Source organism: Helicoverpa zea, chromosome 16 (assembly GCF_022581195.2).
Source record: "Helicoverpa zea isolate HzStark_Cry1AcR chromosome 16, ilHelZeax1.1, whole genome shotgun sequence".
NCBI classification, from domain to species: Eukaryota; Metazoa; Arthropoda; class Insecta; order Lepidoptera; family Noctuidae; genus Helicoverpa; species Helicoverpa zea.
The window spans coordinates 5,219,902-5,237,629 of NC_061467.1; the positions used below are offsets into that span (position 1 = coordinate 5,219,902).

At 35.4% G+C, this 17,728-nt stretch overlaps 4 protein-coding genes across 5 annotated transcripts; 1 reads left to right on the forward strand and 3 right to left on the reverse strand.

Annotated features, from left to right (window-relative positions):
• Positions 1–119: 119 nt before the first annotated feature.
• Positions 120–3,251, reverse strand: LOC124637327 (derlin-2). The gene is made up of 5 exons (XM_047173690.1): positions 2,817–3,251; positions 2,482–2,715; positions 1,023–1,145; positions 742–905; positions 120–646 (listed from the first exon to the last, which is right to left on the reverse strand). The coding sequence occupies exons 1-5, from the start codon at positions 2,907–2,909 to the stop codon at positions 526–528; spliced, it is 735 nt and encodes a 244-aa protein (XP_047029646.1). The 5' UTR covers positions 2,910–3,251; the 3' UTR covers positions 120–525.
• Positions 3,252–4,670: 1,419 nt separating this feature from the next.
• On the reverse strand, positions 4,671–6,094 carry LOC124637806 (trafficking protein particle complex subunit 13). The gene has a single exon (XM_047174474.1). It carries the CDS (start codon positions 5,926–5,928, stop codon positions 4,720–4,722), a length of 1,209 nt encoding a protein of 402 aa, XP_047030430.1. The 5' UTR covers positions 5,929–6,094; the 3' UTR covers positions 4,671–4,719.
• A 310-nt stretch (positions 6,095–6,404) lies between these two features.
• Positions 6,405–11,544, forward strand: LOC124637807 (cytoplasmic phosphatidylinositol transfer protein 1). The gene is made up of 8 exons (XM_047174475.1): positions 6,405–6,628; positions 7,033–7,181; positions 7,633–7,721; positions 8,133–8,140; positions 8,245–8,316; positions 8,391–8,645; positions 8,876–9,001; positions 9,162–11,544. The coding sequence occupies exons 1-8, from the start codon at positions 6,578–6,580 to the stop codon at positions 9,309–9,311; spliced, it is 900 nt and encodes a 299-aa protein (XP_047030431.1). The 5' UTR covers positions 6,405–6,577; the 3' UTR covers positions 9,312–11,544.
• Positions 11,545–11,820: 276 nt separating this feature from the next.
• On the reverse strand, positions 11,821–17,722 carry LOC124637808 (trypsin delta-like). Of its 2 annotated transcripts, none has more exons than XM_047174476.1 (5): positions 16,162–17,722; positions 13,940–14,156; positions 13,327–13,433; positions 12,732–12,919; positions 11,821–11,986 (listed from the first exon to the last, which is right to left on the reverse strand). In XM_047174476.1, the coding sequence occupies exons 1-5, from the start codon at positions 16,280–16,282 to the stop codon at positions 11,837–11,839; spliced, it is 783 nt and encodes a 260-aa protein (XP_047030432.1). In that variant the 5' UTR covers positions 16,283–17,722; the 3' UTR covers positions 11,821–11,836. The 2 variants fall into 2 exon arrangements, with proteins under 2 accessions (XP_047030432.1, XP_047030433.1); XM_047174477.1 differs by having other exon boundaries at positions 12,873–12,919; positions 16,162–16,328.
• Between the last annotated feature and the right edge of the window lie 6 nt (positions 17,723–17,728).

The window sequence follows — 17,728 nt, forward strand, 5'->3', positions numbered from 1 at the left end:
TTATATGAAAACAAGTGGTCATTTAACCTAAAAGTCCTACACAATTCAGTACAAAGACCGCAAGCCTTGGACAAAAGTTACGTTTTAAATTCAACAAGGCTATAATGAAACAAGATAAATATTTATCAATAATTTGTATTCACAATTAACAGACCCTTATCGTAAACTTTTTACACAAAATAGATTATATTATTGATTCACTGCTAACGCCGAAATCGTTATCACGTCTGCATTTGTTTTGTACACATTCATACAATTCACACTGTATGAAAAATCCATTACCCATAAAAACACGTTGCTTAGTGTTTTAGAACGAAACACTTATCTGGAGAATAAACGAATATGGAATATTTAAATTGATTTTATAAGAAAAATAAGGTAATAACTTAGGAACCTCAAGTTTTCTATGCAAAGTTTTTGAAGTTAATGAAAACATTAGAAACCAATGATAAAAAAATAGTACATCCTTAAAATAAATATTTGGCAATAAATTGCATCATATTCACAATTATGTGAGTGATTGGCTTATCTAGCATCCTCATCTTCATTGTTACGGCGGCGCCAGTCGTAACCCCCTGGTCGTACGTGATGCAGCTCTGGAAGTGGATTGTACTCAGGCTCTGGAGCTGGATCAAATAACTTTTTTCTGAAAAAGCAATTTTCATGTTATTTGATGATTGACACCTACAACAACATTATGTATTTAAAAACGATGCCTGGGGTTCTTCTGGCTTAACTTACAGGAATTTAGGAGTCTTCAAGATTTTTTGACCCCCATTTTGTCTTGGTAGTACATCCTCCATGAAGAAATAGATATGTCCAATAGCCATACCCACTAAATCTACTGATATTGCATTGCCAAGTAGCACTGAAAATCCAAGCAACACCCAGGGAAGGTATGGTGCCTGAAAAGTCAAAATAAATGAAATTTAAATTTCAGGGATATCTTACTAGGTTCCAGCGGGTATTTGAATGATGTATCTCTGATTTTACAACAAATATAAAAAATCTGTGTATATTACCTGAAAGTTCATCAAACCAAAGAAGTTCATTCTCACAAAGACATTCCGCCGAGACCAAACATACACAATCATTATAGTAAATGCTTGTCCTAAAAATAATAAATTAACAAAGAAAGCACACAGCTGATAAACACTGTTAAGGAAATTTATAAATATTTTGGCAATCATACAGCTTTTATTTTCTTATTGGCAATGATGGTACAAATAAGAGCCAAATATTACATCACTGAAATTGAAACTGAATATTAAGCTTCATTGGAAGTCATTCACTTACTATGCAACTGTATTAACCGCTTGTATGGAGCTAATTATAAAACAATAGAAAATCAAATGTGTCTTGCACCATGTACAATGGGTTAAACCAGTGGTTGTCACTCTTTTCTGGTCTAGTTCCACAAAGGACAATGTGAGATATAACTGCAGGCCACACTTTTGTGAGAGGTGATCTTCACACTGCCCCGCATCACGCTGCATCTTGCGTGTCGACGCACCTACGCGCGTTCCTGCGGGAGTGCAGATCTGCATCATCGTGCGGGTTTTTCACGCACTCACGCGCGTAGGTGCGTTTTGTAAATTCACGCACAGCGTTCCATTTTCAAATATACACGTCACGCCCATTCAAAATCACGCGCGGCACTGCGGGATTCAGTGTGCCATACCTTGCGTCTCGCCCCGCACCTACGCGCGGGGGTGCGTGTTTCTCCGCATGTATGTGCGTGATCCGCATGAACGCGCGTGGATGCATTTTCAGTGTGTTGGACTATGCGTGTTTTCCATACAAACGGAGATATTTCCATACAACGGAAAAAAACGCATCCACGCACTACGCTGCATCATGCGGGGCAGTGTGATAATCGCCTTAAAGTTGACTACCAATTTAATTGACATATCTTATACAAGCTTTTGAATGTGGATTAACCTGCTTCTTTAGTAGACTACATGTTATTCTTATATATTATTATGAGCTGTATTACTGCCAAGTTTCATCAAAAGCCATTCAGGAGTTTTTGTGTGAAATGGAAACAAACATCAAAACCTAAACACAAACTTTCACATATTAAATTTTGAGTCTCATAAATGTCTGGACATAAATAATGTCTGGACACCTTTTCACACACGGTCGGTTAGCCCCATGGTAAGTTATTTATTAACTTGTGTTATGGGTGCTAACACAACTGATAAACTACATATAGCTACATATATACATATTTATGAATACATATTGTAACACCCAGACCACGGCCAACAAGCATGCTCATCACACAAATGTCGACCGAACCGGGAATCAAACCCGGGACCTCAGGTTTGGCAGTCCGGCATGGTGACCATTGCGTCATCGAGGTCGCATAAATATTATTTGACTGCAGTTTGACAATCACTAGGTGAAACTGTCTTCTTGTGATGGCTTCAGATCTACATATAGTGGGTAAAAGCTTTAGATTGAAATTAAAAAGGATACAATCATCAGAACACCTCCAAACACAAACATGACAACAAAATCAGCAGTTCTTCCTCTAAATGAGCCTTCTTCAAGCATTCTACAATATCTGTATGTGAATATCATATTGAAGAAGAAGTTGAATCCTAAATTCCCGAAGAAAAGGAATGTGCTCACTAGTCTCCATAATTGGTATCTTCTTAGAATAAGGTTAGGGTTAAAATATAACTGAAATGGTGACACTAGGTCTAATTGCTGAAACAGAAAAATAGTTTATTGTATTGCAACATATTTCACAAACTATTAAAAAAAAGCAAATGACACGTATAATTGTGTAAACAAAAAAGATAACTTACAACAGCTAACGTAGTCACAACACAAGCTGTGGTATATGCTCTGGTTACTGGTGGTATGAGCATATATTCCTGAAGAAGCGTCTGATATGCCATTTTTTCAGTTTAAATTATTTTCTAGTTTAGATTATTTAACATTCAAGAGGAAACTAGCTAAGATAACGAAGTCACAATTCGACTCAACATGATTGGGCCACATCAGAATAAAATTGTTCACAAATGGAACATTCGACGCGATGATTACCGCAATTTAAACTGATAGATATTTAATATTTACTCCTCAAATTATTTTCATACTTCAAGGTAAACATCACCTAATATTTTACAGTCATTTAAATTTTAATCAAACGATTATGAATACATAAAAACTTGAATTAAAATTATCAAAATGTACAAACTCGCTGAGAAAATTGACTTGACAGACCACAGACGTAAATCATCTCGCTCAGTTGACATTGACGGATTCAGAACTTGACACTTTTTCATGGAAGCAGGCAATAGCGATAGCGTGGACTGTTTTATTTTTGTCAAAAGTACATACAATGGGAGGTTTCCTTTTTGGGGAAAAATATTTTTTTCCCAAGAAATCAGTGCACCTACTAGGTACTAGAGATGGGTAACTCAGGAGTGATAGATAAAAAAGATATGTATCTTTCCGTTCTTATCACTCGCTCTTTGTATCAGTTCAAATCCGAATGTATCAGTGTATCTTTAACAACTCATTCAATCCGTCGTCCGTTTGTATCTGTGTTGCACTCGCACACACAGCATTGAGCGGCTGGCGTCACGGTTTCTCATCGGAAAGTCCAGACATCTCTTTCGCACTTCCCTACTTAGAATGTTCTGTCTCACTTTCTCGATACCGAGGATAAGTGTTTAACCATTATTTTTATTTATTTATTCGATTTACACGGCTTTAACAGCCAATTACATAAATCGTAAACTTAAATTTAAAATGAAAAATAGAAACTTATTATTATAAACTTATTATTATTATTTATATTATAAACTGATATACGAATCTATCTATCCTAAACGAATCTATCACTCTTAGTTCGTACTGATTTAGTGATACATTGGATTGAATTGAACGAAGCGAGTCACTCTGAGCAACAGTACAATGTCACTCGCGGATTCGAAAGGATATAGAGATACAAAAGAGTGATACATATCCCAGTGATCAAAAGATATATATCAATCTTTTCTTTTCAATGATATGTTTTTCCCATGTCTACGTTACTGGGCTTTTGCTAAGAAGCTAAGGGAAAAAAAAAACATTTATAATCTGTGGCATGCTTAAAGATTTTTGCACAAATTGATTTCAAAACCTTTCGGGACATTCGGATATGAATTTGACCCTTTGTTCTATTGTTGTTAAAAATTATATTTCGTTATACCTACCACCTCAACATTACAAGACGTTGAAAAGACGCTCCGTTCCTTGCAGACACCTCAAACGTACCAAGATCAGCGCCATCTAGGCATCAGCTAGGAAAAGAATGAAAATATCCTACATATTTTTTCTGAAACATGCGCTAAAATTGGCTGTAAAATTAAGCAGCGGCAACTATAATATTTGTTCAACTAACTTCTATTGTAATCATTACGTAATATGCAATTATTATACCTATTGTTCGAGCCAATAAAACTTTACTATAGCAAGAAAAACTTTTTTATTTTTTTTCCACCTCAACCTACAAAAACGTTATTGACACAGCTCAAACTAAACAGGCTGAGGCTTAACTCAATGCCGCACATTGGGGCTTTAAACAAAACATTTTCGAAACTGAATGAGTTTTTATTTAAAAACACTTAATCAATTTTCATTAATTCATCATAACAAAAAAAAATTCCATGTAAAGTAATACATAATATAATTTATTAATACTATAATTATTCCATAATTTCAATACACAAAAACAGATGCTAAATCATCATAATCATATGTTCTCTTTAAGAATAAGTCCAACAAGGATACTCCAGAAATATTGCAAAGCCCAGTATTTATTGGCAGAGCTGTTAAGTTTATAAATAGAGATTGTCCAGGTTCCAAAGGTCCCAATTTCCTGTTAGAAATACCACACCAGAGCAGACTAGAATCTTGAAGTGATCGTAGTTTAAGAATTAAGTCTAAAGTTCTCTCACTAGCATTGACTATTTTGCATTGAAAATCAAAAGGCTCTTCCACAGATACTTTACTTGGTAATTTTTCAAATGTGAGCCTTATATCTCCATAGTCAGGGGTCATTCTCTGTAATTGACTAGTTTGTAATCGCCCCTTTTCTCCCAAGTTAGATCTCCATACTATGTCTAGTTTTCCAATATTTTTTGCAGCTGCCAATAGCTTTATCTCTTTAGTTATATTCTCGCGTGGGGTCAAACAATACAGATATTGACAGCTTTCTTGTGGTTGCAGCAAAGTGACATCTCCAAATACAGAAATGCCATCATCTACTTCATTTAAGGACTTCACATTGAACTGTTGAGAACTTTCTAATGAAACCTGTTCTAAGATTATTGGGCCAGATGTTATATTTTGCACTTGAGCTTCAAGGTAGACATCATCAGACTCTGCATTGTAAAACTTTGTTTTCACATCTAATGGTTTCATCACTTCAAACTTGAAGAATTTTCGGAATGATGCAAGTGTGTTATAGTTGGACATATATGTTACTTCACAGACCAGAATGTGAGTACCAAGATCCTTGACTTCATGGTGTATGACATCACTCAACGTTTCATCTACATCAAGCATTGTGGGAGACAGGTTCTGTTGAGTTGTTAATAGTATTCTCTGTGAATTTGTCTGTAAGTCGGCTTTTATAGAAACACTTTGAACGGGATTGTTAGTTTCATTATGTACACAAACATAACAAGAAAAGGTTTCACCTAGATAAATATTGCCAAAACTCTGTGGAAGTAACAAGAACTGCCCAGCAGCCAGAGTTTCCATTTGGGTGACAGAAGTAGCATCGTCTTTAAGGTAATTGTTTAGGATATTACCGGGTAAATCTTTAGAATCGCAAGTAACGATTTTTGGGCTTATTAGAGCAGGTTTGGTCAACCGCATAACTTTCAGTGCAACTAAATGTTCTACCACTTCCTTTGGATCCATCTTATGTATCCGCTTAATACGAAGCTCACACAACACTAGCTTATCAGTCCTACCTTGTTGGTAGGATAGTATCCTAATATTTTTTAAGTTACAATAATTAATATCGATTTGCGAATTTGACTCCTTTCCTTCCTATTGATATCTGCGTGTTGTCAACTGTTGTCATGTCACTGTTGTCTTGTCAGTTGTCATATTGACAGTAAAAGACAATATTCTAGCCCGAATTTTTTTTTGTGGGGTTGGTTCCGTGGATTCCAAGGTCCAAACGAACAACAAAAGCACAGTCATTTTTTGCTCTGCAAATAAGGCGTGTACCGGGGAGTGTTGTGATGTACATTACAAAAATAAGACATATTTTTATATTCAACGGTACAACTTTTTTAAAAATCTTGTGCTTGCAAAACTGATTTGCAGCTGACCCGTAGAAGACCTTCAAGACCTTGACTTGCTGGAAGAAGACTGACAGCTGTCAACAAATTGTCAATAAATTATTCAATTGTCAACTACAGTGTCTTCGCTTTATGTGTTATTCCGCCTGATTTGTGAAAATAATAAATTATAGATCGCAGGAAAAGTTAAATTGGCTGTCGATTGATTGATTGACTAAACTAAAATAGTTTTGACTTATTATATCAAATTAATATTTAAAATGGTTTTGACTAAGGAATTCAGGATCTGTATGCCGATGACGGTGGAAGAGGTACGTTTTGCCAGGACTTTATTCGTTAACAGAAATTATGTTTAGTTTATAATTGTAAGCACATGTTAACCTGTACTAAGTTCTATGGTTTGTTTCATTTACAAATGTAAATGTATGTGCCACCCAATAGGTTGTATTAACGACAATAGCGGCCTTGGCCAAGTTATAAGCTTTTGATTTATAGCTGGATAACTATAGGGATAGCTTATATGGCTGCAGCAATATTCTACTTTCGCTGGTACAATTTCCTGAGAGTCACGACAACTTAGGCGCAGTCAGTTTTATCATTTTAATTGATCACATGTTATCGTGGAACTGGGGCTTAAGTTCATAGTTGCATAAACAGTCTATAAGCTAAAAGATAACAGTTTGCATGTGTGAATGACAATTGTGCTTAATTCCAGTATCGGATTGGTCAGCTGTACATGATAGCTCGGCATAGCTTTGAGCAGTCCAGTAATGGGGAAGGAGTGGAAGTAGTGGCCAATGAGCAGGTCACTGATGAGGTCAATGGGGTTGGACAGTACACTGAGAAGAGAATCCATCTGTCTAGGTGTGTGTACTTTTTGGTTACAATATGACAAATTGTATATAATAATATATGGCCCAATTGGCCATGCTACACAGTGCCTCTCTACTAAATAGTGGTACACTATAAGTACTGGTCCGTTTCTCTTGTTTCCTTTGTGTCACATTTTGTACTAATTCAATTTATGTTGCCAAGAAATTATATGCAAAACTTTAGCTTTGTTATAGCTCCCAAATTTTATGTCCCCCTTTCAATCTAATGTACATACATACATATTTTTTGTGTCTTAAATATCATAAACATTTCTCCCAAATCTAATGTAACAGATACCCATAGGACTGTTTCTGTTACATAAGGAAGTTATGGTAACAATAAAAATGTATGTAGGACATTATGTACCATTGTGTACAAGATTATATCTACCTATAAACAGTCACGTGTATATTAACTTCCCTTTGTTTTCCTTGTATTCCAGCCACTTACCTTATTGGGTCCAGTCTATGATACCAAAAATATTTTATGTCACTGAAAAAGCATGGAATTATTACCCTTACACTATTACAGGTAAATATGATATTATTTTTTTAACGATAGTTGCGGTAGCAAAGATGTATTTCTAAGAAACAAAGTAATCTAAGATACTTCCTGATTAAGTTCTAAGGCTAGATTTGAGCTTTATTTTTTAAAGTAGAACTGATGAAGGTTGGTTTCTTTAAATCAATAGCCTTTGTTTCTAAATTATTTTGAAAATATGTAGATTCTTATAAGAAGTTATAATTTTATTAAGAACACATTTTACTGTTGATTTTGAGTTAAACGTTAAAGATTATTTGATTAAGAGGCACATATTCATAAAATCGTTTCAAATTGAATATAGTGTACTTTCAAAAGCTATTTGACTTGCTCTTATTCTTATAATTTAAAAATACTTCAACTGATTTATTTTTTCTTTTTCATGTTTCTGAATCTACATAGAGTATACAGTAAGTATTCTATTTTACTGCTTTATCTGATATAAGTCAGACGTTTATTTAAAATGTCTTTAACATAATACTTTGTTTTAAAACTTGTTTATTTATTTTTCCAGTGCTCCTTCATCCCCAAATTTTCTATCTCTATTCAAACAAGATATGAAGATAACAATGGCACTACAGAAAATGTGAGTATCTGAACTGTAATGTTCCCTAAGATAGTGTGTTTGGCAAAGTATATAAAATCATTCTTAATTTGTAGTGTTTAGGCATGACTCCAGAAGAATTAGAACAGCGAGAAGTGGATTTCCTAGACATTGCATATGATGAGATCAAGCCACACCATTACAAGGAGGCTGAGGACCCGAAGTTCTTCAAGTCACAGAAGACAGGGCGAGGTCCCCTTGTGGAAGGCTGGAGAGACTCCCACCAACCCATCATGTGCTGCTACAAGGCTGTCAGTGTCAAGTTTGAGGTTTGGGGCCTTCAGACTAGGGTGGAGGAGTATGTCCAAGGAGTAAGTTTACATCAGATGTTTGTAATCACAGTAGATTAGCAAAATCAAGTCTGATGTAACATATCTATTTGTCATATCGATAATAGTGTCTATGACTCGCTTATGAATAATCTACGTTTGTATCAATACAATCAATTACTCATGCGCTTATATCCACATGATTGAAATCTGACTAAGTGAGATTTCTGTTATCTTATACATGTATTGCTAAAATTCACGATAATTTTCAGGCTATTCGCGAAATTTTATTGCTTGGTCATCGACAAGCGTTCGCGTGGATGGACGACTGGTTCAATATGACCATAGAGGACGTGAGGGAATATGAGCGCGAGATGCAAGCGAAAACCAATATCAAGGTACGTTATCTGGCACAGTGTCCGATTACATGCATCGTACTAGCTGTACTGATAGATAAGATAAACTAGAAATATTACAGCCAATATTTTATTACTCTGATAGTGATATTGAATTGGTAGCCTGCGGACTTCCTGGCTGATTAATTGATATTATTTTCAGTTGAAAATCAATACAGAGGCGGTTGAAGGTTCAGGCGAAGATAAGAACTCAGAGTCTTCTAAACCCCAAACTCCTAAGACGCCGAAATCACCGAAGAGTACGAGTAGCACACCCACTGCTGAAGGCCGGTCGTGGTTCAACTGGTCTTAAGTTTACCAATAAGAAGGGCTTGAATATCTAAAGAGATAACACGTGTAGTCAAATGCTATCTCTTTTATGACTTGTTTAATTATCGACAGACAAGTGATTACAAGGCCATTACAGATTGGCTGCAGTCTGTGTCTATAAGGTCAAATTATGCACACTCTTAAGTTACGCGTGTTTGGAAGAATAGATTTGTTTAAAGTATCCTTTATAGCTTGAAAATTATATGATATTTATTGTATGTTGAGACGTTTTTCAAGCCCTTCAGAGTGACATAGATTTTGATCTCATCTTGCTGTCACGACAAGTTTTGATTTTGTCGACTTGATGTGTTCACCTATTGCCTTCGAAGTTATATCTTCCATTACAGTCTTTCTTTATGATTTCCCAGTTAATACATATTAGAGAATTTTGTTCCTAGTTGTTCTACGTATTAAGTTATACTCATGTTCGAATGGTGTTAGTTAGACAATATTATTTAAAACTTAGGGGATACCTTATACTATAAATTATAGTTGAAACCTGCTTAGTAACAATTAGTGATGGCGAGTACGAAATTTCCAATGACCAATCCTCAAAAATGAAGGTGTACAGGTGCCTTTAATTGACCTCGAGAGTTTTCCTAAAACAAATACATATTGTAAAATATTCCATAGGGATATTATTGCATATTATATTTTCATGGACATGTTTTCATTTTTAAGGTGACTATTTAACATAACTGATATTATTTTAAGTTTATTGTGGTAAGCTGACTTTATGGTATTGGAAATTAAAGGCACCTCTGACAAAACTGAAAAATAATGAATAACATAAACAAACTATTGATATACAGTCGTATTTTTGGATATTGACTTTGACATGGACTATCGTTTCCAAAATAACAATTTATTGTAAGAATTATCTATGTATGTAACTAATATTATTATTATTTTCTTCTATATTATAAACGACCTAAAAAATAAGACTCAACTTCAGTAATAATAAGCGATTTTTACTGTTTTACTGACGAAAATACTAACTATCTGACTGCTGAAACCCCTTAGGGTAACTATATTCCTATAATACATTCTTAATATTAATTTTCCTATATATTATTGTGTTTCTATGTGTTTTAGATATCTTTGTTAGATGTTGTAGTTGTTATTAGTATGTTGTCATTACTGTGTGTTAGTAACCTTTCAAAAGGCCTTTACTTAGAAAATGGTTGTAATTAAGTAATGTCGAATTATCTACAGAAGTGTTATATGTAAGTAACAAACGGGTATGTCGAGTAATATGGACAAATATCATAGTTACGTCTAAGGATATGATTTGGTAATGTAAGCTGTAGTGATATGCGTGTTATGTGTGCAATATACCGTTAAATGTTTTATTGTTTTAGATATATAAAAAATATTGATAAAAGGTTTCCTAACGTAACTGAGGAATCCACCAAATAGATGACTAAGGCTAGATTTCTATAACCTATCCGATGCTTTGTTATTAGAGATTGAAAATATAAGTTACATATAAATTACCTGTGTCATATTACAATTTCTAGTCGCAAAACAGCGGATATATAGGTAATAGAAATCCGCAGTATAATGATTCGACGTAAAAATAAATGTTTAAAACAAGTTGAGCTTGAACCTTGAACAAATGTTTTAATAAATAATTGCTTTATCGCCGAGAGAAATATATTTATACTCCTGAGATATTAAGTACAAAATAAGTGATCATTGTTACTAGCGGGCCAACACCATGTCATCGTGCCATAATGGTTATCGGCATTGGTAATGTCGATGATTGCTCTGTCTCTCGAAACGCGTCTATCGTACCTTCTAGAATACGTGAAGTCTTGGCGAATGGGTATTTGCTCGTTCAAGGGAATATGTCAGTACTTTGTGTTGGTGTTGGCTCGCCTGTGTTTGTGTGCGGTTTGTTTGAAGTTTCCTCCATTAGCTCCTAGTGTGCGCTTGTTAGCTCGGAATTAGATTTATTATTTTTACTGTGAACTCTTATGAACTTTGTTTGAGCTACAAAAATGTATTGAAATTATGGCGTCCGCAAAAAAACTATTGTAAAATGTTATCTTTTATATTATTGTACATATTGGGATTATTAGGTCACAACCAAACGGCTATAAATACTACTTACGTACATTTGCGAGTTATGTTCTAAATGTAACCTATCGCTTAATGTTTGATGTACGATAACTTATGTGTTGTCGGTGAAATATAATGATTGTTTATCATTACTATTGCTTTTATTTGATTTCCTATCGATTAGCCACTACGATCTTTATCAACATAATTTAAATATTTAGGTACTTATTATACCGATAGTGATAATGTTGCTACGAGTCCTGCGTTCGGCAAATGTGGTGCTTATACGATCTAACAAAACCGGGTACCTGATGTCGAAAGCTCTCTTACGTATCTTTTGCTATGAAACTGAAAGAAGTAACATCAATTAATTATCCGTTTACGTCTACTGAGTATTATGGGAAATACGGGTATTAGATATATCAATATATTGTTTAAGTTTATTCATTGATCTTGTATCACTTGACGTATCCATGGAAGGTGCGGGCCGATGCTGGTGTACACTCCAGGAAGGCCTGGCACTGCACAGCTCATGCCGTAGCTACTTATGCCTTCGATAACTCCGGAACATATTAGCGGGCTACCAGAATCACCCTGGAACAAATATTATAATTTGAATTGAGAACCTCCTCCTTTTTGGGAAGTTAGTTAAAAATATCACCTACTTACTTTTATTATAGTAGTAGAAAATTTTTACGAAAGTAAGAACTTATCAAGGTAAAAGTAGCATTTAATTTCATAATGAATTTATATACATTCAGTTATATTTTACATAAATACATTTCAAGCCGCTTCAGCTTATGACTTGGGCGTCTACACTGGTTAATCCCATCATCGCGACTATTTACGCCGCACAGTTGGCAAATAAATACAAATAACAATTTATTACTTTCAGTCGCAAAGTTATAATGTTGCCAGAAGGAGCGGTTGGAACGATATCGTAGGTTTCTTACGAGCTTTTGATCGAATTATCAGCGCTAAGTAAATGTTATTTGACGGCAGGTCGCCACGATACTTTACGAGGCAAGGGCGTTCTGCATAGAGACAGCAGTCTAGTAGGCACTTAAAATATTTTACTACTGTAATCTTCAAAAATGTTAATGTACGATACGACCGTTTATATCTCTATTTGAAGGTTAATGACGTCCTCCGTTAGTGCTACACACGCTCTGTCTACGTTCTTGATTTACGCAGCGAGCGTAGCGTGCGGATAAATCAACTGCAGAATAACGCAGTGTTTATTTTCTTAAAGTAATTAGATAATAAATAGGTGGTGCACTAATAGAAGCGTAATGATTATAAATTGAATGGATATGTCTTTGTGACGTTGTGACGGTACCTGGCAGGCGTCGACACGGTCGCCTAGCGCGCACAGCATGCCGCCGTCGTGGCGTGGCGCGACGCGCGGACCCAGCGCTGTAGCGCACCGGTCCAATGACACTATCCTCAGCGAACCCGCCAGCAGACGCTCAGAACTTACCTGCGTATCAACATCTTGGAACCCGTACCCGTATATTGTACATTCACCTGTAATGCAGTCTCATAAATGACTTGAATAATATCTCAATTAGACGATCTTAATATTAATGTGATTATGTGACCTTATCCCTAATCATTTGATATAGTTTTTATGTTTGGATAGAGTGTGAATCTATTCAAATATTTGAATTCATGAATATTTAACGTTCTGAAAGACTTATTTTATTTATTAACCTTGAATTTAATCCAAAAACTTCGAAAGAAAAACACAGGGTTAAAGAATGCATAAATTATAAACTGCTGTAGCAATTTCACAAAGGATTTGTTGTTGTTATTCAAATGGGGTCGAACCTTAGAAGGTCGATTACATTTTCTGTCTAGGCTCTACTATGTACTTTTATGAAAAGTTGTTCTAAGCTTCGAACTTATCACTCAGTATGTGCTCAGACAATCACCTGATATCCCGAACGAGGATGTGGGCAATAGCGAGGAGTTAAGCCACGTGACGTCACTCAGATGTAGGGCGATCCGCAGCAAAGCCACGTCATGCGCTCTCGTGATCCTGAAACCATACAACGTGACCAAACGTGTTGCTGTAACGCTGAAACGGATTTACTCAATCGTAATCCCCTCCCCTGTTTGTTACCCTTGCACTTTTATTGGACTTGTTTTATTCGTGTGTAAGGCGATTTAGATATGGCTTTGTTTTCCTACTGTGCGGATAATAAGACGATTAAAGCTGTTGATGTTATAATTCATATGCAAACACTTTTGCATGCAGAATCTATACGGACTATGTATATAATATTAAGTATTAGGTCCCTAAGTAGTGTATTTCCATTGTAATGGTAAGAGGATACCTATAAGAGTTTTAATGGTGACACGATACCGTTAATCCAATGATCCTTTTAATTATTTGGGTTGTTGTAATTCAACTGCGGATTGGACATGGTAGTATTCGATCTGACCGATTCACTGGAACTCTTTTGATAAAGAAATAAATCTGTATACGTAGTTTTGTTGCGGTGTTGTTAAAGTCCTTTACTTACTATTGAAGAGCATGCTTACGGATCATATAGTGGGTTTGTGATAACTTCCAGTACTTCAGCTTTAGGGGGACCCTCGTTATCTTGGACGCAGTAGTTGTTCAGCTCTAGATACTGATCTTTATCTTTCTCCACGCAGTGGGCCGCTGTGATGGCAAAATGCGCAGTTAGAAGCGTAGCGCCGCACGAGTGGCGTAGGCTCTTCAAACTCCGTAGAGATGCTACGCGGGGCTGTGTGCCTACGAAAAATGATAATTACACTACAAATAGGAGCGATACCTATATTCTAAAGGTTCATAAAACTATATAATATATTCTTAAAAAATGTATTAAGCGGTTCATAAGATCATTAAGTTTTATTCCAAACATTACACTTCAGGTAAAAATATAAACGTTTATGCATGTGTGAAATGAACCCATTTAATATTATGTGTTAGTGCCGAAATCACAAACACCTCGTGTGCTTTGCAAGGAAAGGTCAACTTGAATAAGTCAGAAGTATCTTCCCCGCTACAGTCAGTCTGCGAGTCTAGAAAGCTAAAGGATTATCAGATGCTTAATCTCTCATACTGCGGGTTTTGTTATAGCGAGTAGCGTCTGACCTCTGCAGTCTGTAGGGAAATCAGCTTGTCTCAAAGTCTTATCATTGCAAGGAATATACAAAGTAGTGTGGGTAAATAAAACAAGGTAAATAAAGTAAGTTACACGTTGTGAAAATATAGATAGGTACCAGTAGACAAAAGTAAACCTACGAGAAAATAGTTTCTCACTAGGATAATCGCGTAATAGCCTACGATGTGACCATTCACTTCGCTACAGTTAGAGAAAAGAGTTTAAGAACATGTAATCCTCATTCCTGGAGTCAACAGACGTTAGAAATAATATAGGTAGGTACATACTTATAGAGCGAAGTAGCGCCACTTACAATTGCAACACGAATTTTCTTATTTCCCAAGGACATGAGCCGATTTGTAGCTGGAACGTTTTCCACGAGGAAGATTTAACAACGACACTGCACAAGTGGCTTCTTTGCATGAGTAAACGGTTCATACAAATATATTACAGCTGACTCGTTACCGCATTTTGTCGTGTTGAGCCGGCAAGCTTTTACACGCAAAATATGTTTTACTACTTTTTTTTGTATATAGCTAGTAATTTTGGAGTAAAGAAGCAGGAAAAGGGTCGAAAGATTATGTCATTTTGTTTTGATATCGAAAGTAGGTACCTACAGCCTGAAAATTATGTGGGTATTTTAATTATTTCATTGATTTCATGTCGACTATAAGGTATGAAAGACATGAAAAAGGCTGAAACACAAGAATATAAAAAATATCAGCAACACATACTTGTAGTTTACATATTCCAAGATAGACATGTTAAATATGTATGTGTGTGTATGTGTATGTAGATTAATAAAATAGCTAGGCACCACTCCGCATATCTAAAACCTCGAAACCACGAACCTCGAACCAGCCGCGTTGTTCGAATCGACCAGGGAATTGAAGACCAGACCGCATGGTTGCCGGCCGCATGTTACCAAGTCCGACTACAACACTATAAAATCGTCGACTATAAACTCGGGTAGATAGCTCACCTAATTACCTCTAACTTAATTGAATAGTTCAAAAAAGCCGTTCGGTTACAGAGATTTATGGTTTTTCGATGGTACTAATTTCTATTAATTGAGGTCTTCATTTACGGGACGCACTGTAATTTTCACGATTGTAAAAACTTACTGATCCGTCGATACATTGATCTGATTGATGGTTGCGATCCCAAAAAATATTCAGAAAGCGAAAATTGTTTAGAACATTAATTTTAATGAAATGTGTATGTAAATTATATACGTAATTGAATATGTCAGGCCAACTCCAGAGATTTAATCATATATTTAATAAGGCTCTTGATTAGTTTTTACACAATGTTATTATGTGTATTACCAAGCCATTGACATTGTTCGTCTGGGAGAAAATTAAAAAGTCATTACGCAGACAAAGAATAATGCAATATGTTTTTTGTGTGTGCAACTCGTAGGCGGTAGGTAGCTAAAAACTGTGAAAAGAATGGTTTGAAAAACCGTGGTCAGCAGGGATCAAAGAAATAAAACCTAATCGGATTGTTTGAGGAGAATGACCGATTAGACACAGTAATTTTATTCGTTTAGGGTACAGATTTAACTCTATTTATAATAAGCTAAAAGCGCTTTTACTGAAGAAAATAATCAAATAAAAATTAATAATATACCACAGTCGACATCCATGGCTCCAACCACTCTCTTGACTCTCCCACTTCTTGTCAAAGAACATAGATTTAGAACAATTGTAACTATTGTAATAAAAACTATCGTTTTCATATTAACACACATTCCACAAAATAATGTATTACGAACAGTTCCTTAGTATAATTAGACGTATCAAGTTATGCACGTCCAATAAAAAGTACCTAACGCGTTCAAAATTCTTTAAACGAAATTAAAATATTTTTAAGTAATTATAACAATGTACGATCGTTAAACTTGATAGTAAAATCTATTGTGAAAAGTCGTGACGACATATAAAATTACTGAAGTATGTAAACAGGTGTTAAAGCGAGCATTTACAGCAGTCGGCTTGGAAATAAAATATTTTTCAATGAAGTGTTTGTTTATCTTACGAAGTATGATAAATCAAACGGACGGAATTACTGCGGTTACAAAGGCGTTAAATGCTTTTATGCTAATTCTATTTTCGGATAAATACACATGTAATGTGGGTATACGACGAAGGAAATGTTTAGGCGGAAAATCGTATCCGTAACAACTAAGACATGAATATGATATCTCAGGCCTTCGACTATTTACCACTACTTAAATACTCGTACAGTAAATTTGTTCTTATCTAAACAATCACCCCCTTACTTATAAAAATCTCTAATCACCTTCTAAGCAACGTTTTAACTAATCACTACTTAAAGTCTTAAGTAGTGATTAAATGTTAGTTAAGACATGCTTAATCAACGTTTATAAGGAATTTTCTTAAACAGCCCTTAAGTATTACTTATTATTTACTTCACGTTCATAAGTAAGGCTGTCAGTTTTTATTTGAAATCCTTAAACCTAAACAAAAATGAGTCATAATTTACCAATAAAATATAACGAAAGCAGTTTTCATTGTGTTCAAAGCCTGATTAAAATGAAGGGTAGCGGTCTTCCAAGGCCACCCTACTGTTATTGTTATGTTCGTTATCAGGGTTGCAGCTCGCTAGGGACTACACGATACCAATTTTTCGGTACCTTTCGTTCGGTATCGTTTTATTACCATAGCAAGCAGATTGCAAAGTTGCTTATTTAATGTTTTTCGATTGGTTACTTCTATATTTTTTAAACCTAAAAGGATTTTCCGAGGAAAGTTTATAATGAATAGGCTATCCAGCTATTAAAGCCAAATTCGACCTTCAGTGATAATGGAACGTGGCTTGCCAAGATTTTAACATAATATAATACTACCTTCTATAAAAGGCAATTACGATTTGGGCGTAAAAGAAGGCGGTTTCAGGCCAAAGTCAAATGTTCGGTCGAACACAGGTCACCCTTGACAAGTCATTACTCATTAGGAGCCCACGCGGGCTGTACCTACTCACATCACGGTACTATAGTGCACAGCCTTGCTTCATTGTCTACGTAACGACCAAATGAATGGAAGTGGAAGTGAATCGGACTGTAAAACGGAATTCAAAGAATAATATCAGTAACGCCAACAGTTCTCGTGTCTGCTTAAAATCATATGCTATGTTAAGATAAAGTGCTACAAATTAGTCTGAGTCGGCGTTGAGT